The sequence below is a fragment of the Cavia porcellus genome, unplaced genomic scaffold (genome assembly GCF_034190915.1).
Source record: "Cavia porcellus strain 051 isolate PalLab524CR breed Dunkin Hartley unplaced genomic scaffold, mCavPor4.1 scaffold_26, whole genome shotgun sequence".
In the NCBI taxonomy this organism is placed as follows: Eukaryota; Metazoa; Chordata; class Mammalia; order Rodentia; family Caviidae; genus Cavia; species Cavia porcellus.
Genome location: NW_026947509.1, coordinates 37,203,656 through 37,223,519, shown reverse-complemented (window position 1 = coordinate 37,223,519; position 19,864 = coordinate 37,203,656). Strand labels below are relative to the sequence as shown.

Sequence of the window (19,864 nt, the reverse complement as noted above, 5' to 3'; positions counted from 1 at the left end):
TGCATTTGGCTAACACTGCAGTTTATTTAAGCTTGTTTTTGTAAAAAAGTGGATATATCTCTAGTAGTATAGATCTAAAACAGATGAAACATTGAAAATTTTCATATATAGGTGAAGATTTTCCATTACCAACATAGTTCAAGCTCAAAATAAATAAGTTAAACAGAGAGTTATTTTGCTTCCTTAAAACAACCCACTGTTCCTTGGAATTAACCACAAAAGAAGGAGTTTCTGAGAGTCAATATTTTAAAGAAAATGGAGCAAAGTTTATTAGACATTTAGAAGATTGCATAGGAAGTAGTAACACAAAGCAGCAAAGGAAATGTCAGGGATGCATGGTCCTGAGAGGAAAGGAAGACATTCAGAGGCAAAAGCATGAACAGGAGATGGGAGGAGAATACTGAGGATCCTGAGCCAATCAGCCTAATCCCTTGGGTGGCTTTGGTGCTTAGAGGTATTTATTTCCTAGAATGTAACTATTCCTGGTCGTTTACAAGCTTTTCAAGTAGGAAGGCTTGGGCTACAAAAAGGGAAAAAATGGCACAAAAATAAGATCCTGGATACAGCCCGAAGGGATCCACCTCACACACGATGGCAGATAGATCAGCCAGGACCACATGAAAGAGCTCCCCAGTTCCACCCCCACGCCAGCACAGCCTGCCAAGGGGCAGAGGCCAGGCCGCAGGGCAGGGAAAGTAGTACCTCTGCTGAGTGCTAAAGCCACTACTGAGGAAAACAAGGGATTTTCCACCCCTGTCCATGGATGCCATTGTATAAGATGCACACAGAGCTTTATAAAACGTGAAGTGGAGAGCAGAATCAAGAAGGAATATACCACAATGCCCTGGGACAGGCAGACATATGTAGCAGACAGGACGGCAGATTCCTCGCCAGGGGAAGCAAGGGGCCCAGGGAGTTCTTGCAGACTTACCTAGCAGCAGCACTGCTTCTTGCAGCAGCACTTTTGCTGACAGCAGCACTTCTGCTGGCAGCAGCCCTTCCCACAGCCGCAGCCACAGCCACAGGAGCCGCAGCCGCAGCCACAGGAGCCGCAGCCACAGGAGTTGCAGCAGGTGCGGCGGCAGCAGACGACCACGGGGGTGCTGCAGCAGCCCCCACAGCAGCCAGCGCAGCAGGGGCAGCAGCCAGAGCAGCAGCCCACCCGGTAGCATCTGCAGGTGGTGCAGCTGTTGCAGCCACCGCAGCCGCCACAGCCGCCACAGCCACCGCAGCCGCCACAACCTCCACAGCCACAGCAACCCATGGTGTCAGAAGAGAAAACACAGCTGAGGGGAGGACTCAGGTGAGGAAAGACTCAGGAGAGCAGGATCTGATGCGCCTCCTTTGGCTCCCCTTATATGCTGCTCCTCCTTCCTTGTTTTGCCCCAGTTTCCATGGAAGGATCTCACAAGACCTTTTGCTTACTTCCTTGTCAAGGATCTCTCCAGGATAGCACTGCTGTGTCCAGACTGTGGTCTCTTAGGAAGCCTGGAGATTCCACCTATGACTGGAATAATTATGTGATGCATCTTAGTCCAGAAGGGGGAAATGGTGGCTAGAGAAACCACAGCTTCAGGATTCACTGTGACCCTGGGTCTCACCCACTGGCCATGGTGGGTGGGATTGGAGTGTTCAAATCACAAGGCTGAACTTCTGAGGTTGCTGAGCAGCAGAGCGCTGAGCAGGAAGATCTCTAACAACCCCTGGTCCTGAGAGGCGTGTCAGAGGTGGAAGCATGTTTCAGGTTTTCTGGTCTTGGGTTAAAAAACTGAGCTTATCCAAGAGACCCCAGCTGCGAGATGAGGAGCACCAACACTCAGGGACCTGTGACCCCATGAAGCCAGGTTATCTAAGTTTTAGGACCTTCATTGTTAGCCCAAGAGGGGCAGCACGGTGATTAATTCTGGGCGCACATGTGCATCATCCGGGACTGACTTAGTTCCCAAGTGAGCCAGGCAGCCTTGTGTTCTGAGGTCATCAAGCAAGAACTTTACCTGCTAGACTCAGCATGGCACTTCAGCCTGGCGGGGCTGGACACAGAGCCCGAGAGCTAGAGCCCGGGAGATTTCGGGTCATGAGTCCACAGTGCATGGCTGGGCTGAGAGCTCAGGATGGCTTCAAGAATCCTAAGAGAGCCTGGCAGGAGGCTGGAACCCCCAGGATGGGTGTTTCCTTCCTCTGTTTTCCCAGTTCTTTGGTAGATAAGCAACAATCGAACCTCCTTCTGGCACCTGACTTATATTTTCAGTGCCTGACATCACACAGTGATTTTATCATGACTTTAAATGTAAATGAGTTATTCTAATGAATGAAGGAATTCCAGACAGCGAGAAAAAGATGGAATACCTGGCATAAAACAGTACAGGGCCTATGCTGATCCTATTGATTCTGGTTTTCCATTCATTCCTAAGGGAGGTTTTGCTAAATTGAGTATCAGATAGGAACCTCTGCAGAGAAAATAGTGCTTTCCCTGACCTACAGAGACTGTGAGGGCTCTTGCCGGGTGTGGGTTCTTCCTCGCATGTAATTGCAGAGGGTTATTCTTGAATATGTGAGCCATCTGTGTATTTCCTAAGACCACACTTGGTCCTTACCATTTGCTAGGCTCTCCTCTGAGCTCTGGAGACAGGAAACATAGAAATACTTGCTTTCCCTGGGTACTGGTACATGTTAGAAGTGTGTCTATTCTAAGTCCTGAGCTTAAGGGAAGAATCAAGCTTAAAGGCAGCAATAACAGCGGGTCACGCTGTCAACCAGGAAGGACATGAGAGACCTCGTGAGGCTCTGAGGTAACTGTAAGAAACAGTCACAAGGAAGGGGTTGCTGTTCAGGACTAGGTATATAAGGGTCCCTGCAGGATGCAGGGTCAGACTCTTCTATACTCCTGAGTCCTCTCTCCTCCCTCACCTGCTTCTTGTCTACTGACACCATGGGTTGCTGTGGCTGTGGAGGTTGTGGTTGTGGCAGCTGTGGTGGCTGTGGCAGCTGTGGTGGCTGTGGCAGCTGTGGTAGCTGTGGTGGCTGTGGAAGCTGCTGTGGCGGCTGCTGTGGCGGCTGCTGTGGCTGTTGCTGCTGCAAACCCGTAGTCGTCTGCTGCCACCGCACCTGCTGTGGCTCCTGTGGCTGCGGCTCCTGCGGCTGTGGCTGTGGCTGTGGGAAGGGCTGCTGCCAGCAGAAGTGCTGTTGTCAGCAAAAGTGCTGCTGCAAGAAGCAGTGCTGCTGCTAGGTGCTGCCAGCCTGGCCACTGCACGGGTGCTGTTGCCGTGGGGTCTCAGTCTGCTGTCTGCAAAGCTGTGGGGTCAGAGGCTCCAATGCAGGCATGGGGTCTGCCCCGTTCACTCTGTCCTGCTGTGACAAAGGCATCTGGACTCTGTGACGGCTTCTCCCCTGACCGGACACACCATGTTTAACGTTTCCTGTTCTAAGGTGGTGACCTCCTCCTGCATGCTATGCAAGGACCAGGATGAAGGGCAACATGATTACCAGGTTGGTAAGTTCAAGTGATGGTTCCCACTGTGTTTTCTGCTTTAAACCTTTTTTTGATCTCTGTGATACTTCATCCGTGTGAACTGCATAGGAAATGCCTCTTCTGTAGCCAGAGTTTCTCTAGACAATGCCTTAAAGTTTATTAATAAAATTCTAAATTAAACCCCAGTCTTCCTTTCTTTATCTCACTGTGTTTATTTTCATTTACGTGCCACCTTTTACGATCTCCCCAAGGTGTGGCCTTGGAGAATGCACAGATAATCAGGACTGTGTATTACATACATGCCTGTCACCCCCAAGCCTGCACACACATAGTGCAGAGCGATAACGAGTGTGGTAAATGTACACACTGATGGGAGGTGCCATGGAAGGGTGGGACGGCACATTGCCGTGTGGGAGTTGGTGTGATTGAGAAGGCAGGACCTGCCTCTAAAGGAGGCGGCAATCCCAGAATTCAGGAGGCTGAGGCCTGAGGATCAATGCAAGTTCAAGATCACCCTGGGCAACAAGGTGAACTCAATACCGGCATGAACTACACAGGGAGACCCTGGCTCAAAAGACAAAGAAAAGGAATGGAAAGAAAAGAAAGGAAAAAAAGAAAGAGGTGGCATTCCATATTGGGTTTTGGGAGTTGCTAAGATTTGGTCCTTAGAGGTGTTTGGGGGCAGGTTTTCCAAGACCTTTCCAAAGGATGGAGGAATTTGTAGTTGAAGACATGTATGGGAGCTAGGAAAGTTTAATTTGCAATCTATCGTGTGTCAATGTCAAAAGTTAAAAATAAGAAAGAAAGGGAAGATAAAGTTCATGACTGAGGACCTGTGGTTGTGAGAAGTGCTGCTGCCAGCAGAAGTGCTGCTAGAGAGACGTGGCCTGACCCCAGACAGAGTTCCCAGCAGGGAACTCTTGTTCAGATGCCCTTCTCCCCTCAGTCCTTTGAGGATCAGTGGGGGTTTGAGCCATTTCTGTGTTGCTTGAGGCTCTGGTGCCAAATGAAAACAGTACCACAGGACTGTGGAGTTTTAAGCAAGCAGGCAGGTGCCGCTGGTTCCAGAGGCCCAGAGGTCTGGTGTAAGTGCCCTGTGCACTTTCCCCAGAGTCCATCTCATTTGGGATCCCCGTGGCTTCTGGATGCACTGGAGCAGTTCAGCGGGTCCGGGGCACCGGCACTGGACTCCCAGTTCTGGCTGAGCTTGGTGGACTCTGGAGTTCTAAGTAAGCAGGCGGGCACCACAGGTTCCAGAAGCTGAGCTTGAGCTGGCCTGTTCCTTCCCCAATGACCCTCTATCAATCCAGGGAACTGGGTGCCAGAGTCCCAGGAGCTGAGGGCATCGAAGAGGATTTCCAAAAGACCCTGAGGAAGCCGAAGAATAACACTCGAAACACTTGAAACACAGAAATATAGGAAAATGACAAAACTAAAGACCAAATTGCAATGTCAAACCTTCAGCCCACACAAAGAAACATTAGGAGTGATGTACATAGAAGAAAATTTTTGCCATACACCTCAAATATTGGACATAATAGCAACTGAAATAAACAAGCATCTCCGGGAAGCTTTAAAAGAATTCAAACTAGAAATAATCTCCCAGGTAAAAGAAGAAATGATAAAAGAAATGAAAAAGAGGCTGAATATATCTAAAGAAGACACAGTTAAAAATTTGGAAGAACTAAACAAAATGGTAGAATTCCTAGATGAGCAATACAGAAAACAAACAGAATACATAAAGCAGATGCACAGACATATACAGGAAATCAAAACTTCCACTGAAAGCTGTAAAAACTGCCTCAATGAAAGTGAAGATAGAATTTCAGACCTTGAAGACAAGATTGCAGCTAGTGAACAGGAAAGGAAAGATCTTTTAAAAGTAACAAGGCATCAGGAAATAACAATTCAACAAGTGCAAGATGATGGAGGGGGAAACAACAAAGGATTAATGAAAAAGAAGGGGACGACATAAAGGATGTCAAGGTGATATTTAGAGAAGTAATAGCTGATAATTTCCCAAACATGAGATTGGAATCTAACATCAGGATCAGTGAAGCACATGGAACTCCAAATAGTCATAACCACAATAAAACTACACCCAGACATATAATAATCACCATCCCAGAAATCCAACACAAGAATAGAATATTAAAAGCTGTCAGAGAGAACACACATATCACTTATGAAGGAAAACCTATCAGATCCACAGCAGACCTCTCAGCACAAACAATAAAGTCAAGAAGAGCATGGAGCAAAGTATTCCAGATCCTAAAGTAAAATGATTTCCCAGCTAGACTAATGTACCCTGAAAAACTGTCCTTCAAAATCAATGGTGAAATAAGATAGTTCCATGACAAAGAACAGCTGAAGAACTTCATGATCACCAGGCCAACCCTGTAAAAAGTATTGAAAGACAGTTTACATACACTTAGGAAAAAACCACTAAGCAAAGCACACAATTAAACAGAACAGAAAGATAAAGATGCAACAGCAGAAAAATAACATGTCAACAATAAACCATCATATAACAGTTATAACCATTAATGTAAATGGTCTCAATGTACCAATGATAAGAAGCAGACTGACTGAACGGATGAAGAAACAAAATCCAACCATATGCTATCTACAAAAAACCCATCTAACAGAAAAGGATACTCACAGACTGAAAGTCAAAGGATGGAAAATAATACTTCATGAAACAGGAACCCCCCAAAAAGCAGGAGTAGCCATTCTGTTTGTAGAGAATGTGAACTTTACACCAATAATAATCAGAAGAGATAAAGAAGGTCACTACGTACTTGTTAGGGGAAAGCCTCAAGAGGAAGAGATAACTATCTTAAATGTATATGCACCAAATTCCAGAGCACCCAGTTATATAAAACAAGTATTTATGGAAATGAAAAATCAAATTATCAGTAACACAATTGTAACAGGAGACCTTAACACACCACTGATACCTAGGGACAGATCATCCAGACAGAAAATCAGCAAAGAAATAACAGAACTGAATCACACCTGTGAACAAATGGACTTGATAGACATACACAGAATGTTCCATCCAACAATATCGGAATACACATTCTTCTCAGCAGTACAATGGTCATTTTCTAAAATAGACCATACATTGACTCATACAACGTATTTCAATAAATGCAAAAGAGTTTAAATAATCCCTTGCATGGGATTATTGGATCATAGTGCTTTGAAATTAGAAATTGATGATAAAAGATACTGCAAAAATCCCACAATCACATGGAGACTGAATAACACACTCTTGAGTAATCAGTGGCTCACAGGGGAAGTTAAAGAAGAAATTAAACAATACCTACAAGCAAATGAAAATACAAATACAACCTCCCAGAATCTGTGGAATGCAATGAAAGCCGTCCTCAGCAAAAAACTTTTTGCACTGAGTTCCCACATCAGGAAAACAGAGTAAATCCAAATAAATAACCTGATGCTACACCTCAAACATCTAGAAAAAGAAAAGCAAGTCAAGCCCAAAGCCAAAAGAATAGAGGAAATTATAAAAGTCAGAGCAGAAATCAACGCAATAGGGACTAAGAAAGTAATCCAAAGAATCAAGGAATAAAAGAATTGGTTCTTGGTAAGAATACATAAAGTTGATAAGCCCCTATCCAACCTTAAGTTAAAAAGAGAAGAAAAAGCTCAAATTCATGCAATAAAAAATGAAAAAGGTGAAATCACTACAGACTCTATAGAAATACAGAAGATCACCAACATCTATTTTCAAAACCTCTACTCTCAAAGGTTTGATAACACGGAAGAAATAGACAGATTCCTAGAAACATATGACATACCAAAGCTTGGTCAAGAGGATGTAACACTGCTGAATAACCCAATGTCTATTAATGAAATTGAAAATGCAATTAAATCCTTATCTACAAAGAAGAGCCCAGGCCCAGAAGTATTCACTGCAGAATTCTACAAGAAATAAAGAGGACCTAATGCCGACCCTCCTCAAACTCTTCAATGAAAGTGAAAGGGAAGCAATGCTTCCTAAGTCATTCCTGGAAGCCAATATTACTCTAGTACCAAAACCTGAGAAATACCCAACTGAAAAAGAGAACTATAGACCAATCTCCCTAACGAACACTGATGCAAAAATCATCAATAAAATATTGCTAAGTAGGATGCAGCAAATCATCAAGAAGATTATACAACATGACCAAATGGGATTCATCCCAGGCATGTAGGGATGGTTTAACATACGTAAATGAATAAATGTAATCCGTCACATTAATCAAGCCAAAAGTAAGAATCACATGATCATTTCTATAGATGCAGAAACAGCTTTTGATAAGGTCCAACATTTATTCATGATAAGAACTTTACAGAAAATTAGAATACCTCAATATAATAAAGGCCATCTATGACAAACCAACAGCCAGTATCATACCAAATGGCCAAAAACTGAAGGCTTTTACTTTAAAATCAGGTACAAGACAAGGATGTCCTTTGTCACCACTCTTATTTCATATAGTATGGGAAATACTAGCCAGAGCAATTAGACAAGAGAGAGGAAAAAAAGGGGTAAATATAGGAAAAGAAGTTAAATTATCATTGTTTGCAGATGACATGGTACTCTACATAGAAGACACCCTAAACTCCATGGAAGCCTATTAGATGTAATAAATAAATTCAGTAATGTAGCTGAATACAAAATCAATACTCAAAAATCATTAGCATTCCTACACACTAACAACAAAATCACAGAGAGAGAAATAGGAGGAGCCACACCCTTCACACTAGCAACCAAAAAATGAAATATTTAGGAATTACTCTTACAAAAGAAGTGAAAGAGCTATACAGAGAAAATTATAATACACGGAAAAAAGAAATTGAAGATGACCTCAGAAAATGGAAAGACATCACTTGCTCATGTATAGGAAGAATACATAATGTGAAAATGGCCATTCTCCCAAAACTCTTATACAGATTCAATGCAATCCCAATAAACATAACATCAACATATCTCATAGATCTAGTGAAATCACTCCTAAATTTCATCAAATGATAGGATTATTTTTAAAAGATTTAAAGTATTTCCAAAAGATGAGAAGTATAAAACAAAAAGCGACCTTTATGCTGAGGACAGGGAGAGAGATGACTGGCAACTCCCACCGCTGGAGTCCGGTGATCTAGCTGGCAGACACTTGGCCTGGGGGGTATGTAAGTAGCCTCGGATTGGGGTGCTACCTAACGGGGCATCAGGGATGCATGGGTAGCCCATTGGTCCTAGGTTTGGCGTCATAGGCAAATTCCTAGAGGCGGGAAGATGTCACAGGTAAATTCTTAGGGGCGGGGGAGATAGGGGCTTCCTGGTTCTGGTTGAGGTTTTCCTGGCTGCAGTGTCCTGTCTGGGCCAAAACCCTTTCAATCTGGAGTGAGACATAGAATAGCAAAGACAGTTCTAAGCAACAAAGGCAAGACAGGAAGCATCACAATCCCTGACTTGAAGTTATACTACAAAGCAACCATAGTAAAATCAACATGGTACAGAAATCAAAACAGAGCCGAAGATCAGTGGGATAGGTTAGAAGATAAAACCACAACTACAAACACACTCAACCACCTTATCTTTGATAAAAGGGCCAAACAGGTTCACTGGAAGGACGACAGTTTCTTCAATAAATGGTGTTGGGAAAACTGGCTCTCCATATGCTGAAAACTAAACCTTGATCCATGCCTATCACCTGGTACTAAATTAAAATCTAAATGGATCAAGGATCTGAATATTAAAACAGAAACACTAAATCTATTGGAAGACAAATTGGGTAGAAACCTTGAAGACATAGAGGTAGGTAGAGAATTCATGAACAGGACTCAAACTGCACGGGAAATACTTCCCAGAATCGATAACTGGGATAACCTGTTATTAAAAAGGTTCTTACGCCAAAAGCAATCTCAAGCATAGTGAAAGAAAACCCACAAACTGGGAAAAAATCCTAGTGAACTCTCGCTCAGACAAAGGACTTCTGTCTAAAACATATAAAGAAGTTTTAAAAAGTGAGATCCCCAAAATTCAAAGCTCCAATCCAAAAATGGGCATCTGAGATGAATACTTCTCAGAGGAAGATATACAAATGACAAATAAATACATGAAAAAATGTGGATCATCATTAGTCATTAGAGAAATGCAAATTAAAACCACACTGAGATTCCATCTCACTCCTGCAACCCCTGGTCCTGAGAGGGGTGTCCGAGGTGGAAGCATGTTTCAGGTTTCCTCCTCTTGGGTTCAAAAACTGAGCTTATCCAAGAGACCCCAGCTGCGAGATGAGGAGCACCAGCACTCAGGGACCTGTGACCCCATGAAGCCAGTTGATCTAAGTTTTAGGACCTTCATTGTCAGCCCAAGAGGGGCAGCATGGTGATTAATCCTGGGAGCACATGTGCATCTTCCGGGACTGACTTAGTTCCCAAGTGTCCCAGGCAGCCTAGTGTTCTGAGGTCATCAAGCAAGAACTTTACATGCTAGACTCAGCGTGGCACTTCAGCCTGGGAGCCCCAGAGCTAAAGCCCAGGAGATTTCGGGTCATGAGTCCACGGAGCGTGGCTGGGCTGAGAGCTCAGGCTGGCTTCAAGAATCCTAAGAGAGCCTGGCAGGAGGCTCGACCCCCCAGGATGGATGTTTCCTTCCTCTGTTTTCCCAGTTCTTTGGTAGATAAGCAACAATCGAACCTCCTTCTGGCACCTGACTTACATTTTCAGTGCCTGACATCACAGTTATTTTATCATGACTTTAAATGTAAATGGGTAATTCTGATGAATGAAGGAATTCCAGACAGCGAGAAGATGATGGAATACTGGCATAAAACAGTACAGGGCCTATGCTGATCCTATTGATTCTGGTTTTCCATTCATTCCTTAGGGAGGTTTTGCTCCCTGGGGATTAGAAAGGAACCTCTGCAGAGAGAAAACAGTGCTTTCCCTGACCTACAGAGACAGTGAGGGTTTTGCCTGGTGTGGGTTCTTCCTCATATGTATTTCCAGCGGTTTATTCTTGAATATCTGAGTCATTTGTCTATTTCCTAAGACCACACTTGGTCCTTACCATTTGCTAGGCTCTCCTCTGAGCTCTGGAGACAGGAAACATAGAAACACTTGCTTTCCCTGGGTACTGGTACATGTTAGAAGTGTGTCTATTCTAAGTCCTGAGCTTAAGGGAAGAATCAAGCTTAAAGGCAGCAATAACAGCGGGTCACGCTGTCAACCAGGAAGGACATGAGAGACCTCGTGAGGCTCTGAGGTAACTGTAAGAAACAGTCACAAGGAAGGGGTTGCTGTTCAGGACTAGCTATATAAGGGTCCCTGCAGGATGCAGGGTCAGACTCTTCTATACTCCTGAGTCCTCTCTCCTCCCTCACCTGCTTGTTGTCTACTGACACCATGGGTTGCTGTGGCTGTGGAGGTTGTGGTTGTGGCAGCTGTGGTGGCTGTGGCAGCTGTGGCGGCTGTGGCGGCTGTGGTGGCTGTGGCAGCTGTGGTGGCTGTGGTGGCTGTGGTGGCTGTGGAAGCTGCTGTGGCAGCTGCTGTGGCGGCTGCTGTGGCTGTTGCTGCTGCAAACCCGTAGTCGTCTGCTGCCACCGCACCTGCTGTGGCTCCTGTGGCTGCGGCTCCTGTGGCTGTGGCTGTGGCTGTGGCTGTGGGAAGGGCTGCTGCCAGCAGAAGTGCAGTTGTCAGCAAAAGTGCTGCTGCAAGAAGCAGTGCTGCTGCTAGGTGCTGCCAGCCTGGCCACTGCACGGGTGCTGTTGCCGTGGGGTCTCAGTCTGCTGTCTGCAAAGCTGCGGGGTCAGAGGCTCCAATGCAGGCATGGGGTCTGCCCCGTCCACTCTGTCCTGCTGTGACAAAGGCATCTGGACTCTGTGACGGCTTTTTCCCTGACCGGACACACCATGTTTAACGTTTCCTGTTCTAAGGTGGTGACCTCCTCCTGCACGCTATGCAAGGACCAGGATGAAGGGCAACATGATTACGAGGTTGGTAAGTTCAAGTGATGGTTTCCACTGTGTTTTCTGCTTTAAACCTTTTTTTGATCTCTGTGATACTTCATCCGTGTGAACTGCATAGGAAATGCCTCTTCTGTAGCCAGAGTTTCTCTAGACAATGCCTTAAAGTTTATTAATAAAATTCTAAAATAATCCCAAGTCTTCCTTTCTTTATCTCACTGTGTTTATTTTCATTTAGGTGCCACCTTTTATGATCTCCCCGAGGTGTGGCCTTGGAGAATGCACAGATAATCAGGACTGTGTATTACATACATGCCTGTCACCCCCAATCCTGCACACACATAGTGCAGAGCGATAACGAGTGTGGTAAATGTACACACTGATGGGAGGTGCCATGGAAGGGTGGGACGGCACATTGCCGTGTGGCAGTTGGTGTGATTGAGAAGGCAGGACCTGCCTCTACAGGAGGCGGCAATCCCAGAATTCAGGAGGCTGAGGCCTGAGGATCAATGCAAGTTCAAGATCACCCTGGGCAACAAGGTGAACTCAATACCAGCATGAACGACACAGGGAGACCCTGGCTCAAAAGACAAAGAAAAGGAATGGAAAGAAAAGAAAGGAAAAAAAGAAAGAGGTGGCATTCCATATTGGGTTTTGGGAGTTGCTAAGATTTGGTCCTTAGAGGTGTTTGGGGGCAGGTTTTCCAAGACCTTTCCAAAGGATGGAGGAATTTGTAGTTGAAGACATGTATGGGAGCTAGGAAAGTTTAATTTGCAATCTATCGTGTGTCAATGTCAAAAGTTAAAAATAAGAAAGAAAGGGAAGATAAAGTTCATGACTGAGGACCTGTGGTTGTGAGAAGTGCTGCTGCCAGCAGAAGTGCTGCTAGAGAGATGTGGCCCGACCCCAGACAGAGTTCCCAGCAGGGAACTCTTGTTCAGATGCCCTTCTCCCCTCAGTCCTTTGAGGATCACTGGGAGTTTGAGCCATTTCTGTGTTGCTTGAGGCTCTGGTGCCAAATGAAAACAGTACCACAGGACTGTGGAGTTTTAAGCAAGCAGGCAGGTGCCGCTGGTTCCAGAGGCCCAGAGGTCTGGTGTAAGTGCCCTGTGCACTTTCCCCAGAGTCCATCTCATTTGGGATCCCCGTGGCTTCTGGATGCACTGGAGCAGTTCAGCGGGTCCGGGGCACCGGCACTGGACTCCCAGTTCCGGCTGAGCTTGGTGGACTCTGGAGTTCTAAGTAAGCAGGCGGGCACCACAGGTTCCAGAAGCTGAGCTTGAGCTGGCCTGTTCCTTCCCCAATGACCCTCTATCAATCCAGGGAACTGGGTGCCAGAGTCTCAGGAGCTGAGGGCATGGAAGAGGATTTCCAAAAGACCCTGAGGAAGCCGAAGAATAACACTCGAAACACTTGAAACACAGAAATATAGGAAAATGACAAAACTAAAGACCAAATTACAATCTCAAACCTTCAGCCCACACAAAGAAACATTAGGAGTGATGTACATAGAAGAAAATTTTTGCCATACACCTCAAATATTGGACATAATAGCAACTGAAATAAACAAGCATCTCCGGGAAGCTTTAAAAGAATTCAAACTAGAAATAATCTCCCAGGTAAAAGAAGAAATGATAAAAGAAATGAAAAAGAGGCTGAATATATCTAGAGAAGACACAGTTAAAAATTTGGAAGAACTAAACAAAATGGTAGAATTCCTAGATGAGCAATACAGAAAACAAACAGAATACATAAAGCAGATGCACAGACATATACAGGAAATCAAAACTTCCACTGAAAGCTGTAAAAACTGCCTCAATGAAAGTGAAGATAGAATTTCAGACCTTGAAGACAAGATTGCAGCTAGTGAACAGGAAAGGAAAGATCTTTTAAAAGTAACAAGGCATCAGGAAATAACAATTCAACAAGTGCAAGATGATGGAGGGGGAAACAACAAAGGATTAATGAAAAAGAAGGGGATGACATAAAGGATGTCAAGGTGATATTTAGAGAAGTAATAGCTGATAATTTCCCAAACATGAGATTGGAATCTAACATCAGGATCAGTGAAGCACATGGAACTCCAAATTGTCATAACCAAAATAAAACTACACCCACACATATAATAATCACCATCCCAGAAATCAACATAAGAATAGAATATTAAAAGCTGTCAGAGAGAACACACAGATCACTTATGAAGGAAAACCTATCAGATCCACAGCAGACCTCTCAGCACAAACAATAAAGTCAAGAAGAGCATGGAGCAAAGTATTCCAGATCCTAAAGTAAAATGATTTCCCAGCTAGACTAATGTACCCTGAAAAACTGTCCTTCAAAATCAATGGTGAAATAAGATAGTTCCATGACAAAGAACAGCTGAAGAACTTCATGATCACCAGGCCAACCCTGTAAAAAGTATTGAAAGACAGTTTACATACACTTAGGAAAAAACCACTAAGCAAAGCACACAATTAAACAGAACAGAAAGATAAAGATGCAACAGCAGAAAAATAACATGTCAACAATAAACCATCATATAACAGTTATAACCATTAATGTAAATGGTCTCAATGTACCAATGATAAGAAACAGACTGACAGAACGGATGAAGAAACAAAATCCAACCATATGCTATCTACAAAAAACCCATCTAACAGAAAAGGATACTCACAGACTGAAAGTCAAAGGATGGAAAATAATACTTCATGAAACAGGAACCCCCTAAAAAGCAGGAGTAGCCATTCTGTTTGTAGAGAATGTGAACTTTACACCAATAATAATCAGAAGAGATAAAGAAGGTCACTACGTACTTGTTAGGGGAAAGCCTCAAGAGGAAGAGATAACTATCTTAAATGTATATGCACCAAATTCCAGAGCACCCAGTTATATAAAACAAGTATTTATGGAAATGAAAAATCAAATTATCAGTAACACAATTGTAACAGGAGACCTTAACACACCACTGATACCTAGGGACAGATCATCCAGACAGAAAATCAGCAAAGAAATAACAGAACTGAATCACACCTGTGAACAAATGGACTTGATAGACATACACAGAATGTTCCATCCAACAATATCGGAATACACATTCTTCTCAGCAGTACAATGGTCATTTTCTAAAATAGACCATACATTGACTCATACAACGTATTTCAATAAATGCAAAAGAGTTTAAATAATCCCTTGCATGGGATTATTGGATCATAGTGCTTTGAAATTAGAAATTGATGATAAAAGATACTGCAAAAATCCCACAATCACATGGAGACTGAATAACACACTCTTGAGTAATCAGTGGCTCACAGGGGAAGTTAAAGAAGAAATTAAACAATACCTACAAGCAAATGAAAATACAAATACAACCTCCCAGAATCTGTGGAATGCAATGAAAGCCGTCCTCAGCAAAAAACTTTTTGCACTGAGTTCCCACATCAGGAAAACAGAGTAAATCCAAATAAATAACCTGATGCTACACCTCAAACATCTAGAAAAAGAAAAGCAAGTCAAGCCCAAAGCCAAAAGAATAGAGGAAATTATAAAAGTCAGAGCAGAAATCAACGCAATAGGGACTAAGAAAGTAATCCAAAGAATCAAGGAATAAAAGAATTGGTTCTTGGTAAGAATACATAAAGTTGATAAGCCCCTATCCAACCTTAAGTTAAAAAGAGAAGAAAAAGCTCAAATTCATGCAATAAAAAATGAAAAAGGTGAAATCACTACAGACTCTATAGAAATACAGAAGATCACCAACATCTATTTTCAAAACCTCTACTCTCAAAGGTTTGATAACACGGAAGAAATAGACAGATTCCTAGAAACATATGACATACCAAAGCTTGGTCAAGAGGATGTAACACTGCTGAATAACCCAATGTCTATTAATGAAATTGAAAATGCAATTAAATCCTTATCTACAAAGAAGAGCCCAGGCCCAGAAGTATTCACTGCAGAATTCTACAAGAAATAAAGAGGACCTAATGCCGACCCTCCTCAAACTCTTCAATGAAAGTGAAAGGGAAGCAATGCTTCCTAAGTCATTCCTGGAAGCCAATATTACTCTAGTACCAAAACCTGAGAAATACCCAACTGAAAAAGAGAACTATAGACCAATCTCCCTAACGAACACTGATGCAAAAATCATCAATAAAATATTGCTAAGTAGGATGCAGCAAATCATCAAGAAGATTATACAACATGACCAAATGGGATTCATCCCAGGCATGTAGGGATGGTTTAACATACGTAAATGAATAAATGTAATCCGTCACATTAATCAAGCCAAAAGTAAGAATCACATGATCATTTCTATAGATGCAGAAACAGCTTTTGATAAGGTCCAACATTTATTCATGATAAGAACTTTACAGAAAATTAGAATACCTCAATATAATAAAGGCCATCTATGACAAACCAACAGCCAGTATCATACCAAATGGCCAAAAACTGAAGGCTTTTACTTTAAAATCAGGTACAAGACAAGGATGTCCTTTGTCACCACTCTTATTTCATATAGTATGGGAAATACTAGCCAGAGCAATTAGACAAGAGAGAGGAAAAAAAGGGGTAAATATAGGAAAAGAAGTTAAATTATCATTGTTTGCAGATGACATGGTACTCTACATAGAAGACACCCTAAACTCCATGGAAGCCTATTAGATGTAATAAATAAATTCAGTAATGTAGCTGAATACAAAATCAATACTCAAAAATCATTAGCATTCCTACACACTAACAACAAAATCACAGAGAGAGAAATAGGAGGAGCCACACCCTTCACACTAGCAACCAAAAAATGAAATATTTAGGAATTACTCTTACAAAAGAAGTGAAAGAGCTATACAGAGAAAATTATAATACACGGAAAAAAGAAATTGAAGATGACCTCAGAAAATGGAAAGACATCACTTGCTCATGTATAGGAAGAATACATATTGTGAAAATGGCCATTCTCCCAAAACTCTTATACAGATTCAATGCAATCCCAATAAACATAACATCAACATATCTCATAGATCTCGTGAAATCACTCCTAAATTTCATCAAATGATAGGATTATTTTTAAAAGATTTAAAGTATTTCCAAAAGATGAGAAGTATAAAACAAAAAGCGACCTTTATGCTGAGGACAGGGAGAGAGATGACTGGCAACTCCCACCGCTGGAGTCAGGTGATCTAGCTGGCAGACACTTGGCCTGGGGGGTATGTAAGTAGCCTCGGTTTGGGGTGGAACCTAACGGGGCATCAGGGATGCATGGGTAGCCCATTGGTCCTAGGTTTGGCGTCATAGGCAAATTCCCAGAGGCGGGAAGATGTCACAGGTAAATTCTTAGGGGCAGGGAGATAGGGGCTTCCTGGTTCTGGTTGAGGTTTTCCTGGCTGCAGTGTCCTGTCTGGGCCAAAACCCTTTCAATCTGGATTGAGACATAGAATAGCAAAGACAGTTCTAAGCAACAAAGGCAAGACAGGAAGCATCACAATCCCTGACTTGAAGTTATACTACAAAGCAACCATAGTAAAATCAACATGGTACAGAAATCAAAACAGAGCCGAAGATCAGTGGGATAGGTTAGAAGATAAAACCACAACTACAAACACACTCAACCACCTTATCTTTGATAAAAGGGCCAAACAGGTTCACTGGAAGGACGACAGTTTCTTCAATAAATGGTGTTGGGAAAACTGGCTCTCCATATGCTGAAAACTAAACCTTGATCCATGCCTATCACCTGGTACTAAATTAAAATCTAAATGGATCAAGGATCTGAATATTAAAACAGAAACACTAAATCTATTGGAAGACAAATTGGGTAGAAACCTTGAAAACATAGAGGTAGGTAGAGAATTCATGAACAGGACTCAAACTGCACGGGAAATACTTCCCAGAATCGATAACTGGGATAACCTGTTATTAAAAAGGTTCTTATGTCAAAAGCAATCTCAAGCATAGTGAAAGAAAACCCACAAACTGGGAAAAAATCCTAGTGAACTCTCGCTCAGACAAAGGACTTCTGTCTAAAACATATAAAGAAGTTTTAAAAAGTGAGATCCCCAAAATTCAAAGATGCAATCCAAAAATGGGCATCTGAGATGAATACTTCTCAGAGGAAGATATACAAATGACAAATAAATACATGAAAAAATGTGGATCATCATTAGTCATTAGAGAAATGCAAATTAAAACCACACTGAGATTCCATCTCACTCCTGCAACCCCTGGTCCTGAGAGGGGTGTCCGAGGTGGAAGCATGTTTCAGGTTTCCTCCTCTTGGGTTCAAAAACTGAGCTTATCCAAGAGACCCCAGCTGCGAGATGAGGAGCACCAGCACTCAGGGACCTGTGACCCCATGAAGCCAGTTGATCTAAGTTTTAGGACCTTCATTGTCAGCCCAAGAGGGGCAGCATGGTGATTAATCCTGGGAGCACATGTGCATCTTCCGGGACTGACTTAGTTCCCAAGTGTCCCAGGCAGCCTAGTGTTCTGAGGTCATCAAGCAAGAACTTTACCTGCTAGACTCAGCATGGCACTTCAGCCTGGCGGGCTGGACACAGAGCCCGAGAGCTAAAGCCCAGGAGATTTCGGGTCATGAGTCCACGGAGCGTGGCTGGGCTGAGAGCTCAGGCTGGCTTCAAGAATCCTAAGAGAGCCTGGCAGGAGGCTCGACCCCCCAGGATGGATGTTTCCTTCCTCTGTTTTCCCAGTTCTTTGGTAGATAAGCAACAATCGAACCTCCTTCTGGCACCTGACTTACATTTTCAGTGCCTGACATCACAGTTATTTTATCATGACTTTAAATGTAAATGGGTAATTCTGATGAATGAAGGAATTCCAGACAGCGAGAAGATGATGGAATACTGGCATAAAACAGTACAGGGCCTATGCTGATCCTATTGATTCTGGTTTTCCATTCATTCCTTAGGGAGGTTTTGCTCCCTGGGGATTAGAAAGGAACCTCTGCAGAGAGAAAACAGTGCTTTCCCTGACCTACAGAGACAGTGAGGGTTTTGCCTGGTGTGGGTTCTTCCTCATATGTATTTCCAGCGGTTTATTCTTGAATATCTGAGTCATTTGTCTATTTCCTAAGACCACACTTGGTCCTTACCATTTGCTAGGCTCTCCTCTGAGCTCTGGAGACAGGAAACATAGAAACACTTGCTTTCCCTGGGTACTGGTACATGTTAGAAGTGTGTCTATTCTAAGTCCTGAGCTTAAGGGAAGAATCAAGCTTAAAGGCAGCAATAACAGCGGGTCACGCTGTCAACCAGGAAGGACATGAGAGACCTCGTGAGGCTCTGAGGTAACTGTAAGAAACAGTCACAAGGAAGGGGTTGCTGTTCAGGACTAGGTATATAAGGGTCCCTGCAGGATGCAGGGTCAGACTCTTCTATACTCCTGAGTCCTCTCTCCTCCCTCACCTGCTTCTTGTCTACTGACACCATGGGTTGCTGTGGCTGTGGAGGTTGTGGTTGTGGCAGCTGTGGTGGCTGTGGCAGCTGTGGCGGCTGTGGCGGCTGTGGTGGCTGTGGCAGCTGTGGTGGCTGTGGTGGCTGTGGTGGCTGTGGAAGCTGCTGTGGCAGCTGCTGTGGCGGCTGCTGTGGCTGTTGCTGCTGCAAACCCGTAGTCGTCTGCTGCCACCGCACCTGCTGTGGCTCCTGTGGCCGCGGCTCCTGTGGCTGTGGCTGTGGCTGTGGCTGTGGGAAGGGCTGCTGCCAGCAGAAGTGCAGTTGTCAGCAAAAGTGCTGCTGCAAGAAGCAGTGCTGCTGCTAGGTGCTGCCAGCCTGGCCACTGCACGGTTGCTGTTGCCGTGGGGTCTCAGTCTGCTGTCTGCAAAGCTGCGGGGTCAGAGGCTCCAATGCAGGCATGGGCTCTGCCCCGTCCACTCTGTCCTGCTGTGACAAAGGCATCTGGACTCTGTGACGGCTTCTTCCCTGACCGGACACACCATGTTTAACGTTTCCTGTTCTAAGGTGGTGACCTCCTCCTGCACGCTATGCAAGGACCAGGATGAAGGGCAACATGATTACCAGGTTGGTAAGTTCAAGTGATGGTTTCCACTGTGTTTTCTGCTTTAAACCTTTTTTTGATCTTTGTGATACTTCATCCATGTGAACTGCATAGGAAATGCCTCTTCTGTAGCCAGAGTTTCTCTAGACAATGCCTTAAAGTTTATTAATAAAATTCTAAAATAATCCCAAGTCTTCCTTTCTTTATCTCACTGTGTTTATTTTCATTTAGGTGCCACCTTTTATGATCTCCCCGAGGTGTGGCCTTGGAGAATGCACAGATAATCAGGACTGTGTATTACATACAGGCCTGTCACCCCCAAGCCTGCACACACATAGTGCAGAGTGATAACGAGTGTGGTAAATGTACACACTGATGGGAGGTGCCATGGAAGGGTGGGACGGCACATTGC

At 43.7% G+C, this 19,864-nt stretch overlaps 4 protein-coding genes across 4 annotated transcripts; 3 read left to right on the top strand and 1 right to left on the bottom strand.

Annotated features, from left to right (window-relative positions):
• Positions 1-244: 244 nt before the first annotated feature.
• Positions 245-1,323, bottom strand: LOC134473136 (small cysteine and glycine repeat-containing protein 5-like). The gene has a single exon (XM_063236638.1). It carries the CDS (start codon positions 1,262-1,264, stop codon positions 932-934), a length of 333 nt encoding a protein of 110 aa, XP_063092708.1. The 5' UTR covers positions 1,265-1,323; the 3' UTR covers positions 245-931.
• A 1,507-nt stretch (positions 1,324-2,830) lies between these two features.
• LOC134473283 (small cysteine and glycine repeat-containing protein 5-like) lies at positions 2,831-3,649 on the top strand. Its single transcript, XM_063237214.1, has one exon. The coding sequence runs from the start codon at positions 2,930-2,932 to the stop codon at positions 3,224-3,226; it is 297 nt and encodes a 98-aa protein (XP_063093284.1). The 5' UTR covers positions 2,831-2,929; the 3' UTR covers positions 3,227-3,649.
• Positions 3,650-10,852: 7,203 nt separating this feature from the next.
• On the top strand, positions 10,853-11,637 carry LOC134473281 (small cysteine and glycine repeat-containing protein 6-like). Its single transcript, XM_063237212.1, has one exon. The coding sequence runs from the start codon at positions 10,886-10,888 to the stop codon at positions 11,213-11,215; it is 330 nt and encodes a 109-aa protein (XP_063093282.1). The 5' UTR covers positions 10,853-10,885; the 3' UTR covers positions 11,216-11,637.
• A 7,149-nt stretch (positions 11,638-18,786) lies between these two features.
• Positions 18,787-19,637, top strand: LOC134473282 (small cysteine and glycine repeat-containing protein 6-like). Its single transcript, XM_063237213.1, has one exon. It carries the CDS (start codon positions 18,886-18,888, stop codon positions 19,213-19,215), a length of 330 nt encoding a protein of 109 aa, XP_063093283.1. The 5' UTR covers positions 18,787-18,885; the 3' UTR covers positions 19,216-19,637.
• Positions 19,638-19,864: the final 227 nt, after the last annotated feature.

Coding starts and splice junctions, on each gene's coding strand:
- LOC134473136 (XM_063236638.1), bottom strand. CDS start 1,264: ATGGGTTGCTGTGGCTGTGGAGGTTGTGGCGGCTGCGGTGGCTGTGGC.
- LOC134473283 (XM_063237214.1), top strand. CDS start 2,930: ATGGGTTGCTGTGGCTGTGGAGGTTGTGGTTGTGGCAGCTGTGGTGGC.
- LOC134473281 (XM_063237212.1), top strand. CDS start 10,886: ATGGGTTGCTGTGGCTGTGGAGGTTGTGGTTGTGGCAGCTGTGGTGGC.
- LOC134473282 (XM_063237213.1), top strand. CDS start 18,886: ATGGGTTGCTGTGGCTGTGGAGGTTGTGGTTGTGGCAGCTGTGGTGGC.